The following is an 18,690-nucleotide window of genomic DNA, read 5'->3' as shown; positions in this document are numbered from 1 at the left end:
TTCATTAAAGGTAATGCACTATCATTTTGTACTCTAGTTCACAGTTCTGAATCTGTATGTAACTCTGCTCTGTTCTATTGCTAGCTTACATTTATCTAGTTGCTATGTAACTATGTCTGAAGGTGCTCTTCATATGTTCAGCTCATCGACTCTCCAACAACGTGCGTTTCAGCCGTCAGTTTAGCTGACTTACTGACGCCAGACACAACTACATATAGGAGTTTGGCTTGGCAAAGCACCTTCTGTGATAGAATGATTCGCTTTCCGCTAAACATCTGTTTAAACCGCATAATGTGGGAGGATTCGGCTGCACATATGTGGGTATATATCTGCGCCGTCTCTTGCATTGTTTTTGGATCATCAAGGTCAAATTTGAGTCTTCCAAGGCAAATAGCGGAAACGTGAATGCGAGATGTGGCGCAGATACTAATGCACTAAGCCAGAACTCGGAGCAAAACAAAGTGACGATGCACGGATTTAGGGGCGTTACACGCACCGTGGCAAAGCGAGATCTCCGAAAGGTTTCCTATCCTTGGACCACGTGACCGTGAGCGGAGTTTCCCCAAACACCTCGCAGGAGATGGTGACGTCATCCTTGGATCGAACTGTCTTTGTCTCGAACTCCTCGGTGAAATACGGTGGAACTGCGCTTTGAAAGAGTCAAGCATTGAGCTGTCACGCGTCCTTGAGTCAACGGTTGCAGCAGGGCATAAAAATACTGGGGGCAAGTGCATAATGCGATGCCAGATGTCGCCACAAACAAACAAACAAACAAACAAACACACAAACAAACAAACAAACAAACAAACAAACAAACAAACAAACAAGCAAGCAAGCAAGCAAGCAAACAAAAAAACAAACAAACAAACAAACAAACAAACAAACGAACGAACGAACGAACGAACGAACGAAACGAAAAGACATTGATCTAGTGATGCCTTTCGTTTCGACACTAAAACAAAAAAAAAATCACTTGTTGGAATGTGCGGCTGTGTACCGCATATTTTCTGGCGAAAACATTTTGACGGCGACCACGCTGTTTTAGCGCTAAGAACGGAAGGAAGGCACAGAAAAAAAGCATGCACCTAAATCTCACAGTTTTATGTTTGTCCCAATTTTCGTCGAAACGTCCAATAACACTCTGCAGCTTTTATATCTTAGCTTTCTTCTTCCCTAATCTAAGTGCCTCTAAACGTTTTTCTGCTCTTCCCAGATACGTCATAACATCAAGGCAACACAAATACAGATGTATTCCGATAACCCATTATATACAGAGACGTGTACGTCAGCCATACTATATACACATACGACCTGCCACAATCGCCCAAGCTTTTATACACTTCTCCCACTGGGATAAGCCAAAAGCCAATAGAGTGCCGCGGAAGTGGTTTCGTCGTCCAACGGACGGCCATCGATCAATCAGTCTCACCGTTGACGTCGAGGTAAGCAACGACCGACAGTGCCGGCCCGACCCCGTTGCTGGCCTCGCACAGGTAATGGCCCTGGTCCTCGATGGTCACCTCGGATATGACCAGCGATCCATTCTCCAACACGTGCATGTGCGGGCTGCTCACGACGCTCCGGAACTCGGAGACCTTCTCGCTTCTTTTGCCTGCGCAGCCGTAATCGAGAAAGATGAGAGAAGGCAGGATGGAGGCGTCTCGCAAATGAAACTCTAGAAGCCGCTTTACGGAAGCCAGCAGAAAGGTCGAGCAATTCCGTGTACCATTCCATTTGTCTTTATACGGATGATTCGAAGATATCTACTCTGTCGCCTGTATTTCTCTATCACGGACAATATCTGTCTCACTGTATCTCCTAACTGACCTCCAGTTATCGGGTTTTTCTAGTTCTGTTTCCAGTTCGCGTTTTTCTAGTTTTTTCGCTCTGAGATTTTGCTTCGACTTTTTGCTTTGAGATATTGACTCGTTCAGACAGCCATTCGCTGTATAAGAATTGAACGAACTTAACGAAGCCTAACGGAACGCGGCCGAAAGAAGCGGGACCTCTGAATTTTGCAAGGGTGACTGAAAGTGATGAAAGCAATAACTCCTTTTGCGATGAAAGTTAACGTGCTCACACGTGACCTGCGATTTTTATAAATTAGAGGGTTCGACACGTACGACCATGCACTGTGGAGCGCACCACCGGTGTTTATTGAGCGTGAGTGACCGAGGCTTTATGTTTTAAATGATTTAGCGTATTATAGTTACTATGACCCAAAAGTGAGAAGGTGACACATGAACGCACGCGCGCGCGCGCGCGCCCGCACACACACACACACACACACACACACACACAACACACACAACACACACACCGACACACACACACACACACCACACCACACACATCACACCACACACACCACACACCAGCACACACACACACACCAAACGGGACTGACTGACTGACTGACTGACTGACTGACTGACTGACTGACTGACTGACTGACTGACTGACTGACTGACTGACTGACTGACTGACTGACTGACTGACTGACTGACTGACTGACTGACTGACTGACTGACTGACTGACTGACTGACTGACTGACTGACTGACTGACTGACTGACTGACTGACTGACTGACTGACTGACTGACTGACTGACTGACTGCTGACTGACTGACTGACTGACTGACTGACTGACTGACTGACTGACTGACTGACTGACTGACTGACTGACTGACTGACTGACTGACTGACTGACTGACTGACTGACTGACTGACTGACTGACTGACTGACTGACTGACTGACGACTGACTGACTGACTGACTGACTGACTGACTGACTGACTGACTGACTGACTGACTGACTGACTGACTGACTGACTGACTGACTGACTGACTGACTGACTGACTGACTGACTGACTGACTGACTGACTGACTGACTGACTGACTGACTGACTGACTGACTGACTGACTGACTGACTGACTGACTGACTGACTGACTGACTGACTGACTGACTGACTGACTGACTGACTGACTGACTGACTGACTGACTGACTGACTGACTGACTGACTGACTGACTGACTGACTGACTGACTGACTGACTGACTGACTGACTGACTGACTGACTGACTGACTGACTGACTGACTGACGACTGACTGACTGACTGACTGACTGACTGACTGACTGACTGACTGACTGACTGACTGACTGACTGACTGACTGACTGACTGACTGACTGACTGACTGACTGACTGACTGACTGACTGACTGACTGACTGACTGACTGACTGACTGACTGACTGACTGACTGACTGACTGACTGACTGACTGACTGACTGACTGACTGACGACTGACGGACTGACTGACTGACTGACTGACTGACTGACTGACTGCTGACTGACTGACTGACTGACTGACTGACTGACTGACTGACTGACTGACTGACTGACTGACTGACTGACTGACTGACTGACTGACTGACTGACTGACTGACTGACTGACTGACTGACTGACTGACTGACTGACTGACTGACTGACTGACTGACTGACTGACTGACTGACTGACTGACTGACTGACTGACTGACTGACTGACTGACTGACTGACTGATGACTGACTGACTGACTGACTGACTGACTGACTGACTGACTGACTGACTGACTGACTGACTGACTGACTGACTGACTGACTGACTGGCTGGCTGGCTGGCTGGCTGCTGGCTGGCGGCTGGCTGGCTGGCTGGCTGGCTGACTGGCTGACTCGCTGACTGACTGACTGACTGACTGACTGACTGACTGACTCACTGACTCACTGACTGACTGACTGACTGACTGACTGACTGACTGACTGACTGACTGACTGACTGACTGACTGACTGACTGACTGACTGACTGACTGACTGACTGACTGACTGACTGACTGACTGACTGACTGACTGACTGACTGACTGACTGACTGACTGACTGACTGACTGACTGACTGACTGACTGACTGACTGACTGACTGACTGACTGACTGACTGACTGACTGGCTGGCTGGCTGGCTGGCTGGCTGGCTGGCTGGCTGGCTGGCTGGCTGGCTGGCTGACTGGCTGACTCGCTGACTGACTGACTGACTGACTGACTGACTGACTGACTCACTGACTCACTGACTGACTGACTGACTGACTGACTGACTGACTGACTCACTCACTCACTCACTCACTCACTCACTCACTCACTCACTCACTCACTCACTCTCACTCACTCTCACTCACTCTCACTCACTCACTCACTCACTCACTCACTCTCACTCACAACTCCGCATTTCCAACATCTGTTGCAAAAGCGCTTGCTTGTTCGAGCTGCGCTTCGAAAAATAGACGAGATGCGCTACCTGGTGCAGTACAGCAGAGGAAGTTTGCCACAAATGCATTCGTAGAAAACGCATGCGAGAGTAAACCATGGCTGTCAGAAATTCTTTTAGTACTAAAAGAATTTCTGACGTACTTTGCTTAGGGCATGCATAAATGTTCTACGCAGTCGCAGACTGTTCCGTTGCTTCAATAACTGACATTTGTAGTAAAGTGCATTTTCGTTACGGCGCTTGAAAAGGAAACAAAAAGTCATTAGGTAATGGTGTATATCCATGGCCTGCTAGTCATGGATGCGCCGGGCAGGGTGTTTTTAATTAAAAACTGGTCTCGCTTGCCTCCCCAACTAGCCCACTCCGAATCTTCTACGCAAGCTAGTCGCCATGAGCCATGCGACGGTCCGCAATTACGAAAATGAATGGCTCATTACTTTGGACCGCTTAGTCAACATGCGCGCTTGCATTATAGCCCATACGCGTACTTACAAGGTACAAGCCTCGTCTGCATAAATGACTAACATAGTTTCAAGGTAGGTTCCTTCTCCGAGATTGACGTCAACAGACTGCGAACTGCGCTTTAACATGAACATTATAGCAGATCTTTTCATGAACACGCATTTTATTTGAACTGAGAGGGGCATAGAGCGAAGGTAAAGCTAACGGCATTTGAAAACCCTGCTTGAAGTTATGACTAAGAAAAATAAAATGGGATGTATAAAGCTGGACATGTACTAGGCGAACTCAAGAGCGGTGCACGTGTTGTCAAACTCATTAACGTAACGGTCACCGTTTGCGTTGCAGGGTGCTTCTCTTTTGTAAAGAAGTGATTAATATGAAGAAGCGAAGCACGATGCGGCAGGCTGTATTCAGCCATAAGCGCCGGTAAAGTTTTCGCGACGTGACGGGTAACTAGTTCATAACGCGTGTATCTCACTGTGCTTCAAATATACAAAACTACGGGCTCACGTTTGCCGATGGGAAACAAGCAAGCCGCCATCCTATCAAAACTACATTGTGGTGAGCCCCGCCACGGTGGTCTAGTGGTTATGGCGCTCGATTGCTGACCCGAAGGTCACGGGATCGAATCCCGGCCGCGGCGGCTGCATTTTCGACGGAGGCGAAAATGTTTGAGGCCCGTGTACTTAGATTTAGGTGCACGGTTAAAGAACCCCAGGTAGTCGAAATTTCCGGGGCCCTCCACTACGGCGTCTCTCATAATCATATCGTGGTTTTGGGACGTTAAACCCCAGATATTATTATTATTACCTTGTGGTAAGTTGACTTGAACGTAACTCGATTGGTAAAATAAATTTTGCTGATGTTAACTCAAATAGTAGCGGAATTATGTATCACATCATGACCCGCGACAAGCACCGACGTTACATTTCGAAATCTATTTAATAATTATTCACATTCAGCTCTTATTGGTACAATAGAGATTCACGTTTCGATAGGTGTTATGTGTATACGAGGAGGTCCCATAGTCGGAGTCTGTACGGCGATCGCGTTGGCATCACAAAAAAATTGCAAGAAGAAAAGTGTTCAGAAGCCATTCATGATATCAGTCTACGTAAGCGAATAGCGGAAAGCATTTAGAAAGCTATTTGGTATTGGAAGAGGGGCGCAAGTTAACACAGACACAAGGAAGCTAGACAGGATGAGCGCCCCGTCCAGCGCAGTAGCCACGTAAGACTTACAGGTACAAAAAAAAAAAACATGCCTCCGAAATCCGGATGAACCAGCACTGCGCAAATGTGGCACGAATGTTGTCGAACGAACAATGCAGACAACCGTGGGCGTGCGCAGTGTTGTCATGTTTCACTGCAACGCATACCCTCCCTCCCCGCCTCCCCTCTCGCATTCCAAACCTGCTTGGTCGAGTACGAAAGTAAACAATTTCGCGATGAATGCAAAAATGAAAATGAAGCGATGACGTGTTTCTTACAATGGCCTGCCAGTTGTCCCCGACTTTCCAAGGACAGTAAACAGTTCTTGAAAAGAACGAAAGGAGGGAGGGGGAGAGGGGGTTGGAATGTAACATCAGTAAGCACGTCGAGCGTCGCTGCATTCTTCGAGCGCCACAGTTTCGGGAGAATTACAGTAAAGGCTCCGCTTAGCACATATGGTAACTTCTAAGTTTGTAACATCTCTTTTCGATTACCTTTCACTCCCCCTTCCCCTTTCCCCAGCACAGGGTAGCCAGCCGGTCTGAGGACTGGCTAACCTCCCTGTCTTTCCGTTTTTCTTCTTCTCCTCCTCCTCCTCCTTCTCCTCCTCTAAGTTTGGGTGGTGCTTATTCGCGAGCACACAAAACTCCGAGGCGACAGTTTTGTTACGGAACCACCAGCTAACAACGCAGTATTTGAGAGGATGAACTCGCATTCGAGAAAATTCTCGCAAAGCTTCTTGGTCGCACAAATGTATTTTTCGTCATATATTATAGAATTACCTGATATTATTACATTATAAAATTTATAAAAGGGTCTGTTCCTCATTATGCTCCTATATAGCGAGATTGCAGGATACATACCGCAGAAACGTGTATTTATTTTTCGCCTTATACTCCATAGTTCGTACACCAAGCGTGATACTAAAGGTTCCGCATGTTTTTTGTTTATAATTTAAATAAGCTGATATCAAAGCGGATCTTAAAGCTGATAAAGGCTGAATTAAATAAGCTAATACATAATGTCCTTTTAGAAGGTACAACGCCCTTCATAATTGAGTAACACCGCTCAGACCATCGTAGGTAACACACTTGCTTTCACGGTTTTCTCTAAAAGCATTTCAATGCATGCTTTGTCGGCCTTTCAGTGGAAAGTGTTCGAAGTTGCCAAAAATTAAGTTACGGAGGAGAAAGTGGTTCTTTTTTCTGCATTCACACGTTCTCCTTGGATATATATTCAACTTGATTATCTTATACTGACGCCGAGAAGACAACGGGAGCTTTTATTAGCCTTGATGTCATTTCGCTCCAGTTTACGGCAAAGCAAGCGCAAGGGGCTAAAACGAGTAATTCGGTGCACACGCACGCGCGAAAACGACCAAAGAAAAAGAAAACTAGAACGCCTTCTTGCCCGTCCCGTCACTTTCACTTGCTCCGATACCTGACTTGTACAAGCGCTCACAGCCCATGCGTCTATGGCATGTGACGTGGCCTAATTACTTTGTTAGGAGCAGCAGTAACAGCCAATAAGAGCTAGTGTGGCAGGAAAATGTCGGTATAGAAACAAGACAGAGCCAATATCGGCTCAACATGCGTTAGGATGAAATGATATTTTTTTCCTTCAGGCACATCACCCGAAGATCGCTAAGTGCTTAGCTGTGCTCTCTACTTCTCTTGTAGCCTCTCTCCGCTGCTAGGCTGTCGAGAAGAAAAGGCCGCCCACATGGTAAAAAGATTAAACACAAAGCTACACAACAAAAAGTCAAGCTTGAAGTCCTGAGTCGCTATTACATTATTTTGCACGGTTTGTTGGCCATTTAGCGCAGTTCTCGCCTCGAAGCTTTCACGCTCATTCCACGTACTTGTCTTAGTGAAGTTCTTCTAGATAATATATTACTATAGGTTAGGGAGAAACGGCAAGCTTTTGTGTATATTCGAACTTTCTTTTTTTCGGCTTCCGATAACCTCACGAGGTTTAAGGCTCTGTAGACAAATCACAAACTATAAATTGAGTTTGCACTGAAATTCTCGTCAGCAGACGTGTTAGCGTTCAAAGGTACGTAGAACACACTTTTATCACGAGGTTCGCTCGATCTTAACGGGTATGTGCAGATAACTAAGATGCGGTGCTTTTACCGTCTTCTTCGAGGTCCGGATATTTTATGTCTTTCATGCATGAGCAAGTATATGCCATTGACAGAAAGCTGGCTACGTTGATGTTATGTGAGAATCTGCTACTTTTTTTTTAGTGATATGTATGTAGATGCGGAAGCTGCTCCTTTGATCCTACGTGCAATAGAAAAGTAGAACACTCTGTGAAGAAAAAGATACTAAAGAACTCAGTGTTCTCACGAATCGCGGCAAAGCTACAAGCACACAATCCAAGTTCTCAAACCAGAATACCCAAGTGCAATACAGTAAATGCACAAAAAGTAAAGAAATGTGACCACAATATGCAAAAGACTATAATAATACAGTAATACACATTGAACATAGGCGAACACATATTAAATATCTTTGGAATCCCAGTCGCAAGACTTGAAGAAACATGACATCTACCTTGATGCTCATGCGTGAGCATGTGTAAGCGAGCAGCATTTTATTCCAACGTTTTCACAATTATTAGAGAGAGACTAATAACTTTCCGCGATATTAGTTTCTGTAAGAAACTATAATAATTCACGTACTTCTAATATAAGTGTTGTTTCCATCGGCCACGCACCTAAGGAAGTTTATCCAACAGCTATCTGCTAAAGTTTTTGCAGCGAAGCTAAGTATTTGATTTCTTGCAGTCTTCAAGAAGGTCTTCAATATCTCCATCTCATTCTTCACAGGAAACAAATCGGGCTGTTTGCTTTTTCTTTTTAGCTATAGCGAATAAGAAGCACCCTGTACGATCAGTACTAAGTCTTAGCTTGCTTAATAATGATTGTATAGTGCGGTCGCCTTTGATCGGCTCTAAGAACTTCATTAGAGGATCTATGCTGAATAATATTGCAAGCGGAGTCGCTTTGTCCAGCCATGTATGTTTCGAAATTCGGGAGAAAATTTCTTTTTTTTTTTCGAATAGTGCTGCTCGCATTTGTTTTGGACATATGAACGAGCCAAACTTCAGTTCTTTTTATGCGGCCCAATCACTAAGCTATATGCAGCTTCATCACTTCGAGTCCTTACAATCACTTGGTACCTACTGCTGTTCTTCCCTTGCTGTGGTGTAAGCTATGGTGTAAGAATCTCACATATCAACGCATAATGCGCTGTGTAAATGATGACGTGTTTTTTTTTTTTTACAGGGATCGAAGTTCCTTGTCTGCTTTTCTAAGACCAAGGTATGAAAACGAAATTGCGGGCTTTACAGAACATAAAGGCTTCAGCTCTAGAGATACCATTGAGAAAAGAAAAACCTTCATGATTACGTCAATTTTCCTTCTTGATTCCTGCATTACTTGTTGTTTCCTCGATTTATCGTAGCAAAGTAATAAGGAATCGTCTTCTCGGTAGCTTATTCAAGCGTGTCCTCAGAAGCTACTGTATTACAACTTACTGCAAATTCTAAATTTTGATTGATATAACTTTAATACCGAGAAACCAACCGAGAAATTTGCTAATGAACTGCAGCTCAGAAATGCCGCAACGCTGAGTGACCATGCGGTTACTCTGACAACAACTACGAGTGGTTTTCTCACATACTTCCCATGAAATTATTGTCAGGGTGGGCCACATTCTATGATAATGATCCTATGACTCGAATTAGTAGTTGAGCTTTATTCAGTTCGTAAACACTAGGACGTTATTTAATGTATCTTTACAAGCGCACGACTTTCTAAATTTTTCTAAATACTGTCATTCACAATAAAATATATTCACCTATAAATACTTTCAAATAGGAGAGACCATCGAAGAAGAGCCAGGAGTATCTTTGTTTTCTTTTTATTTCCTCCCGAACATTACAAAACTCAATCCTACAATATTGAGGAAAAAAAAAACTATTGCTATAGGTTAAAAGTGGGAATTATATTTAACACATTGTAAGAACGCCCAAGAATTATTATTGCTTATTTAGGCAATAACTTTTCATAGAGATATTGTGTTAAATAAAGTGCATTACAACCTACACGTTCCTAAAACGCGAAATGGAACCAAGAAAGTTAAATGGAAGAGTAAGAGTGTTCGTTCTTAACACACACACACACCGACACACATAGAAAATGGCGAAATTACGTAAATAAGAGTACTGCACTGGTGGGCACTAGGATATATATATATATATATATATATATATATATATATATATATATATATATATATATATATATATATATATATAGATCCCGCGTGGTCGGACAGCGTTGTGTCGCCGTTCTATCTCTCTCTCTTTCGTTTGCCACTCATCGCGAACGAGAAAGCTGACGTTCTACCTGCTACTGTATACGTTTATGTCGATAAACTCCCTTCGATCATAATCGCCCAGTTCGTGTTATCCTCTCTATGATCTCGCATCCCACGCAACGCCGCCACATCTCGACGCCACCGCACGATTTACTGCGCGCTAGCCAGCTTCGTGCGACGGTGGATTGCCCCAGAGCTTGACGTATTACTCAGCGGGCAACGACAAGAATAAGGCGGCGAAGGTTACGTCACGGAACAGTGCCAAGCTGTCCGCAGCCTCACTAGTTTGGTGGAGGATGGGGAGTGGAAGTGGAGGGTAAAGGCCAGAGCAAGAAAATCGGTGCGTGAGCGAGAGGATGGGGAGGTGAGAGGGGCGGAGTGCAACAGCTTACCGTAGGCCACTTTCCAGCGGTGCACGGGCAGAGGGTTCCCGTCCGCCTCGCAATCGAACACCGTGCGCTGTCCTCTGGTAGAGGATTGATCGCTGGGCTGCTTCATCCATCTCGGCGACGCTGCCAGGACCATTCGCAGCGTTTCCGCAAGTCGCAGGGCAGCGTGGCAAAAAGTGGGTGAGGAAGAGAGGGACAGCGCGCAGGTCAAGGAACGAAACGCGAGAGGAAAGGAAGAATTGAGGCACTCAGTGTTAGAGATAAAGGTTATAAGTATAGAGTAATGGAGATGTGGAAGGTGCAGGAGAAAGCGGGTCTTTTTTTCTGTCTCCCTGCAAGAACAAAGGTAAATGAGCGAGAGGGAAAGAAAAGTCACTGGATAAAGGCGGGCAAAATACGCGGAATGATCCCGAGCTGCGAGTCCGTAAGCCGTATAGTTGGCGATTCGGAGCAAACGCCCTGAGCCGCCGGCTACCAGTTTGGAGGCCGCGAGATAACGCCGCTGAACCAAAGAGGAAAGAATGGTTGGTGGTAAAGAATGAAGAGAATCATGGTTCGTATAGTGACGCGGCTGATAGGAGCCGGCCGCCGTCACCGTATCTCAGAGCAGGCCGGCCGGTTGGGAGGGGTTGGCGAAGGTCAGCGAAGATGAGCGAGCTCTCGTACGTTATTATGGCGGCAGGCATTAAGGGAGTGAAGAACGGGCCTCTACTACTGCTGGTGCTGCAAGCACACAGCCGAGATGCGACGGGGTGGTTTCCAAACGAAACTAAAGCAAAAATAGGGATGGATTTGGGCGGCCTCTCTCGCCTCCGAGAAGAAAAAGTGACCATTGTGCTGGCGGGAATCTCTGTCGACGCGGGCTCTGTTCTCTCTTTCCTTACAGATGGCACGAGAATCGAAGACGGTCTCCTTCAACAAAGAAGCGAGCCCCGAGGACCGATCTAGACGTGGGAAGCTGAAAGCGAAGGGACGCGAGGTAGACGGGGAAGGACTGTTGCTGCAGGATTGAAGAAAGAAACGCGATGGTCGGACGTCTAAATCGAGAAGAGCCCGTTAACGGCTCTCGTTGATACGAGACTACAGACGGTAAATCCCGTTGGGTGAGTGAGTGTTTCCTCGCCACCCTTGTCTTTCGTTCTCTCGTCAGACGACACGACTGATTGCTGACTGAGTCGGTCCACTGGGAAGGGCCACTTATTACCGTTTCTTCCCGTAGTCTCTATTTACACAGTGATATATGCAGGTGCGAGCTTATTTTCTCCCCCCCCCCCCTCCCCCGCGATCTATTAGACTTGTCTTCAGAGCCAGCTTGTGTTGGCACGTCCTAACGAGTCTTAACGAATCGTTGGTGTATACCGGTTAACTTCGTCCCTAACTACAGTTATAGCCAAAATAACGATGAGGAAGAATGAGAACACTTCATGTCTGCCAGGATGTTTCTTCGCGCTTCGTGGCGAGCGTCGATAATAAAGCCATGCAAATTGTAAGCCGATTCTGTGTGTTTGATTCAAACAACTTTACGTATTCATATCTCGTGTCGACTGCTGTTTTTTTTTGTTCAAACGCAGGACCTTATAAACATTCAAAGCAGCAGTGAACCCGAAACGGGTTGCAGTTAGAGGTAGGCAGGATTACATGGGCGTCCGAAGGGGGGTGCAAGGGGGGGCAGCTGCCCCCTTTCGAATTTCGGATAATATTTTTCTATGCAGTTGCGAAAGCTACACAGCTTGATTAGCACACTCAAGTCCTGGCCTTCAGGTTTGCCATTCAATTTCGCGCGTTACCTACTGACTAATCTTGCCTGTCATGTCACGGCTGTTAAATAAAGGCTGCCAGTGCTGAATGCCCCCCCCCCCTTGCATATGCACCCCCCTGCAAAAAGTTCTGCGGACGCCCTTGGGCAGGAATAATGCTAACCAAGGAATGAAAAAGCACTTCACAAGGGCTAAACTAGCGTAGTGTTGACTTACAGCGGTACCTTCAAAAACAAGCAATACTAGCCAGTTGTTTTACTAATCAATAAGCGAATGGTGAAGCGAAATACAAAGAGTGGGATTTAAGGTACAAGCGACCCCAGCAAATGGCGGCCACCAACTGCCCGTATGCTCGTTTTTATTTCGGTTTTGAATACTTGGCCCTTGTCTTCTTTTAACATTGTTCCCTTATTCATTCGAATCACGTATCGACTATCCCAGGTCGCAGTTTTTGCCGGCTTCTTACTTATCGACTCGTTGGAGTAGCGCCGGCAAAGAAACCTGTTTCTCTTCCAATTATCGTCAGGTCTCGCGAGATCTCGTGTCTTACCACTGACGTCCATCCTCGCCGTGTAGTTGGCCGTCGCTATACCGGACGTGGCCTTGCAGCTGTAATTTCCCGAGTGCCTCCTCGTCACGTTGTCCATAGTGAGAGACGAGGCGAAGTCACCCAGCCGTGTGATCTTGGCTTCCGGGTGAATGTCGGTCAGTGGAGCACCGTCCTTGAGCCAGTCGATGTCCATGGGCGACTCCCCGGACAGGACGCTGCATACCACGGTGGTCCGCATTCCTTCTTGGAGGTTCTTCATGAACAGGAATGGGTTGATCACGGGCCTTGCTGCGATAGAGCAATATGAAAGAAAATGCTCATCCTATTGCTGTGTGATCTAAAAGAGCTGTACGCTAGCTGTTCAATCACGGAGGAATAATGAATGCCCGTTTTGTATACATCTTTTCAAAGATGAAAGAGCAAGAAAAGAGGCACACTTTAATAAATTCTGGTGACGTTTCGCTAGCGGCACGCCTTGCATACTGATCCATCTGACGAGCAAATTGGCGATCAATGCGTTATACGTATTCAAACTCTCTCGTCAGCTGCAGAACTACGGCAGCTGACGAGAGAGTTCCAAAGCGATGATCTAGGACTGAATAGTGCGTTCGCAGCAGAAGAGTACTTTTAGACCTTATGAGCGACTGACAAACCAACACTTCACTGTCGGCGTACTTTTGTGTGTTTCGGAGTAGATGACGGTCAAGAAGTTTTATTTCTTTAAAAGGAAGATATTTTCTTCTACATGTAGCGAAAATAGTAAACTCGGTCTTGTGCTGCCAAACGTTTTATTTTTTTTTAGGTGGACAGAAATCCGGTTTTGAAATTCAAATCACAAGGATACCAGCCTTATCATTATTTAACATTTTCCTCGTCTATCGAGCGCAAGAACATCAGAATAGTATCCATGCAAAGTTTCGTATTTATTCTGTGACACCGCACACACACAATGTGTCTACTCACAGGGGCAGTGAGACACAGGGCTAACAACGGCCACAAATGTCACGACGTCCTGCTTGAATACGTACAGACCACCGGATTCCAGCTGTTTAGTTGCGTGCGCGTTGCCCACAAACAAGGTAGGAAGTTGGTTTGTGACATTGACTTGAAAGCCAAGACTGGCTCGTCACTAATTCACGATAACTAAGAACCCCGGGTTCTTGGCCTGAAAGTTCGCCACTACGGGCCTTGCGTGAGATGGCTTAAGAAGATCCGCAGAACAATCGCTGTGAAGGCTTACTTGGTTAGCGGAATTACGCCAAGGAATGCGAAGCTCGCGCTGGTGTAACTCGTTAAGATGTGTTCAACTTGCCTTCGAGGCCTCTTCTAAATTATTACGCCGTGACTATGGTGTTACTGTGCGGCACAGCAAGTGCCGACCTTTCTTCCGGACCACCACAGCTTCATCACAGATTTTTTAATTATCTCAGACAGTGGTTAACAGGGCCTTAATTACGCGTTCTACTACAAAAACGTGGTTTAACGTCAGACAAGGACATTAAAGACGCACAGTAGAAAGAGACAACATTAAACCGGCTTTGCAAGGTTCAGTAACTCGGCGAGCGTACGATAAGCGGGCTTGTGTAGAAAATGCACATAAATTGAAAGTGTCAACACCGCGCTGGCGCGCAAGATCTCGACCACACTCTTAGAACGTTTTCATGAAGCACATACGAAGGGTTCAAACGTATACTAAGTACAAATATTTTAAACTCGTGTGGTATTGCGTGCCTGTTTTCACACCTTAAGAAATCAGCTTATGAAGTAGTGTTCGAAGTGTCACAAAAAAATGAAAACGCGAGGGACTCTAGCCAAGCAGGTGGGGGCTACTAGACTTTAGCGCGCATAGGTTTATACGCATTTTAAATGGCTGCTTAGCAACATCACATTGTATTACTTGATGTTACGATCATTTTAAGTTAACATTCAGCGCACGAAATTTTTGTAAGTCGTAATTACAGCCTCACTGCTTGTGTGCTGAGAAATTGTGATTGATTTATAGAGTGAGGAGCTTGGGCTAGTATACATACTTGTAAAGGGAACAGCGCGCAAAGAGGTAGTACGAAGAAGAAGGAGAAGCAACAGAGCTGTTTAGCATATGGAGGCACGTCCATTAGATAGATAGATAGATAGATAGATAGATAGATAGATAGATAGATAGATAGATAGATAGATAGATAGATAGATAGATAGATAGATAGATAGATAGATAGATAGATAGATAGATAGATAGATAGATAGATAGATAGATAGATAGATAGATAGATAGATAGATAGATAGATAGATAGATAGATAGATAGATAGATAGATAGATAGATAGATAGATAGATAGATAGATAGATAGACAGACAGACAGACAGACAGACGGACAGACAGATAGACGGACAGACAGATAGATAGATAGATAGATAGATAGATAGATAGATAGATAGATAGATAGATAGATAGATAGATAGATAGATAGATAGATAGATAGATAGATAGATAGATAGATAGATAGATAGATAGATAGATAGATAGATAGATAGATAGATAGATAGATAGATAGATACGCCATTCATATATATATACACATATATTTCAGTTGTAATAGAAAAACTTTGTTCAATATTTTGTGACGCTGTACTTTTCTCGCAAAATAAACCACGTGCGTGGTCCAGAACGCTGTCTTTAGTAATTTTTTTAGCCTTCGAGGAACGCTTGAGTCGTACAGTTAATCAGCCCCGGAAAGAAAAGAAACGAAAAAAAGAGAAAGTCTGAGAAGATTTCGAATGAAGTGGTAGCGAGCTCAGGCAACTTTACTCACCGGTATCGAAGGAACGTAATTGCGAACAACGACCGCCCATCTCCGCAACACGAACCAGGAGTAAAATCGGTTGAGCTTGAGAAAAGACGGAAGGAGAGATGTAGGGCGAGGAAAAGAAGAACCATAATCGAGCGCACGATTTTGATATCCCACAGGAAACGAAGCCGCCGATCTCGTCGAGAACTCCCCAACTTCGTCATTTTCCGGTAATTCACTTCTCCTCTGTGCGAGGCGCCATCTCCTCTTCCACCTCTTCCTCCTAGTACAGCGGCAATCTGTGTCGCCGACGAGATCGGCGCTTCTGGCGGTAGAGGCTTAATACAATCCCTGCACTATACCGTCGCTGCTTCTCCGGCTGCTTCTGCTGAGACTGCTGTCGCTGCCAGCCCAGCGTACGGGCGTCACGTTGCGTCCGCGCGTAAAGAAAGATTGGTTTCAAGTCGGAGGAAACGGAACTGTGTCTGCGGGTCGGGGGTGGTTGAAGAAGAAGAGGAGGGAGAGACGGTGCGGCAAAAAAGGCGCGGCGGTTGCGCTCTTCAGGCTGGGGCCTTTAAATGAACACGACGGACGTGACGCATCAGCGGTCATTACGGCGGCAACGTCCCTCTAGATCCGCGCTTCCATCTCCGAGTCGCATCCATCGCCGATGGTCATTCCAGGACACGGTGTTGGAAAGGGAATGGAAAAGGAGGAAGGGGGGACACACAACTCCGGAACACCGAAGGGAAATTCGCGTAATGGTTTCCGCCGACGAGTACGCGGCGTGTGCGGTTCGGCGTTCCGCAGACGTCGCGAAAATGCTGAGAGACAGAGAGTGAGTGAGAGATGGTGGGGACAGCTGGAAGAAAGAAGGCCGGCCATTTTTTTTAACTCGAAACAGCGGGAGAAGAGGAGCGCAGATATGTTTCGGGCCCGGGATACTCGAAGCCAGCTGCGCCGCGCCGCCTCATGACCTCGGACCATTCGGCGAATGCTGATAGCACCAATTTCGAGGCACCGGTGCAGCTCGGCGGCGTAAAGAAGAGGGGGCTATTTCACCTGATCATAGCCGCTCATGTCTCGCGAAAAAAAAAGAACGCACATTTGAAGGGAGAGAAATAAACAAATAAGTAAAGAAAGAAAGAAAGAAAGAAAGAAAGAAAGAAAGAAAGAAAGAAAGAAAGAGAGAAAGAAAGAAAGAAAGAAAGAAAGAAAGAAAGAAAGAAAGAAAGAAAGAAAGAAAGAAAGAAAGAAAGGGAAGAAAGAAAGAAAGAAAGAAAGAAAGAAAGAACTTCTGAGTATGTAGGCTCAGAAAGCAGTCGCCCCCTCGCTTCTTGATCAAAGTTTACGAGATGTGGGGGCTTAGATCTGCACCGAATTACTATCAGTTTTCCCGTTTTTCATGTAAGTAGATGGGGGCCGTCGGCATGGCGACGGCAGCGCTTGTAGCAAGTGTTCGCAGCAACTCAGCGAAATGAATTTTTACTCGTTCGGGCCGCCGTTCAGACGCCCGTAACACTGTGAAAATCACTCAAGCGATGGCCAGAAACCAGAACAAGGAAGACAGGGAAGCGTATGCATCGAGCAGCATGTAAAAAGGTATCGTATTTACCCGTGTGAAATATATCCTCGTGTACGGGCCGCAACCCCTCTTCGATGTGCAATAATTAAAAAAAAGAAAGTTTAAATGAGAGAGAGAGAGAGAGAAAGAGGAAGAGAAAGTAAATGCAGGAAGGTCCACCAGACGCGATTCCAGTTTGCTATCCTACGCTGGGAGAAGGGGATTAAGGGATGAACAGATAGGGAGATAGAAAGAAGTGAGTGTAGAAAAAATTCGCGTGAGCTTAAAAAACACTGCTGCGTTCCATAGTACTGGACGCAGGATCTCAGGCGAATCACGTTCCCCTCTAGATAGTCGAGTCATGGTGCGTACTGAAGGTTTGCAAGTACTGGACACAGAACATCCAGTACCTGTTGTGCGGACTGAGCGTACGGCGACTTTCAGCTCGCCGATGAACACGCGAAGTGTGTCGGAGAGTGACTGAATCGCTATGAGAATTGGTTTGTCTTATTCTGACAACTTGCTCAGTCGGAGATTTAGTCTTCACTGTTGCCGATGTGCACTGTGAATCTGCATGTCGCTGTGAATTCGGCAACATAGGTCAAGCTGCGTCAGTAGTGTCCCTGCCTTCCTTGCGCATGGTTTGTTCTGGCCGTCGCCGATCCGTGTAGTTGCGACTTCAGCAGCGTAGGCCAAGTGGAATCCAGAGCAACCGTGCGTTTTAGATGAATTTTGTTTCGCTCCGGCGGCTAAGAGTCCGAGTGGCAAGGGAGGTGGTGAAGCAGGACGTTCGAGGGGCGCTGCAGATGCAGGGGCGTTGGTTTTCCTTGATAAACTTCGGCGCCGATGGCATTGGGCGTCACGTCCATATATACCCGCGTTCTGCATGATTTCCACACGCCGCAACCAGATGGCGCTAGTTGCGCTGCTGACACAGAGCCATATATACCCTCTATGCTGACGATGGCATTATTACGATTGTCCTATCCCGAACGGAAGGGTCGAAGTAAGACTGAAGCGCTACTCCGAGGCACAGTGATGTAAAAAAAAAAAAAAAACCTTGATGGTGACAAAAAAAAAAAAATCAGGCGATGTCAAACCCACTTGTTTCTTTCTCTCTCTTAAAGTCGACAGGTCTCTTCGACCACCTATAGACTTGATGGGATAGTGTGCGCGTGGTTCTGTCAATCCTTCTTCTCTTCCCCTGTCTCTCTATTCGCCCTCCTTATCCCTCTCCCCCAGTGCAGGGTAGCAAACCAGAGCTGCGTCTGGTTAACCTCCCTGTC

The 18,690-nt window shown here is 46.0% G+C and overlaps 1 protein-coding gene across 1 annotated transcript in view; it reads right to left on the bottom strand.

Annotated features, from left to right (window-relative positions):
- LOC119381771 (Down syndrome cell adhesion molecule homolog) overlaps positions 1 to 18,690 on the bottom strand; it is a 227,426-nt gene that overhangs the window by 27,268 nt on the left and 181,468 nt on the right. The window contains exons 8-11 of the mRNA XM_037649536.1: positions 13,058 to 13,345; positions 10,754 to 10,873; positions 1,430 to 1,612; positions 497 to 644 (exon numbers count right to left, since the gene is read on the bottom strand). Of these exons, the coding sequence (XP_037505464.1) occupies positions 497 to 644; positions 1,430 to 1,612; positions 10,754 to 10,873; positions 13,058 to 13,345 (739 nt within the window). The remainder of the gene's footprint in view (positions 1 to 496; positions 645 to 1,429; positions 1,613 to 10,753; positions 10,874 to 13,057; positions 13,346 to 18,690) is intronic.

Source organism: Rhipicephalus sanguineus, chromosome 2 (genome assembly GCF_013339695.2).
Source record: "Rhipicephalus sanguineus isolate Rsan-2018 chromosome 2, BIME_Rsan_1.4, whole genome shotgun sequence".
Taxonomy (NCBI): domain Eukaryota; kingdom Metazoa; phylum Arthropoda; class Arachnida; order Ixodida; family Ixodidae; genus Rhipicephalus; species Rhipicephalus sanguineus.
The sequence above is the reverse complement of the archived record's forward strand: the minus strand, read 5'-3'. Positions and strand labels throughout refer to the sequence as shown.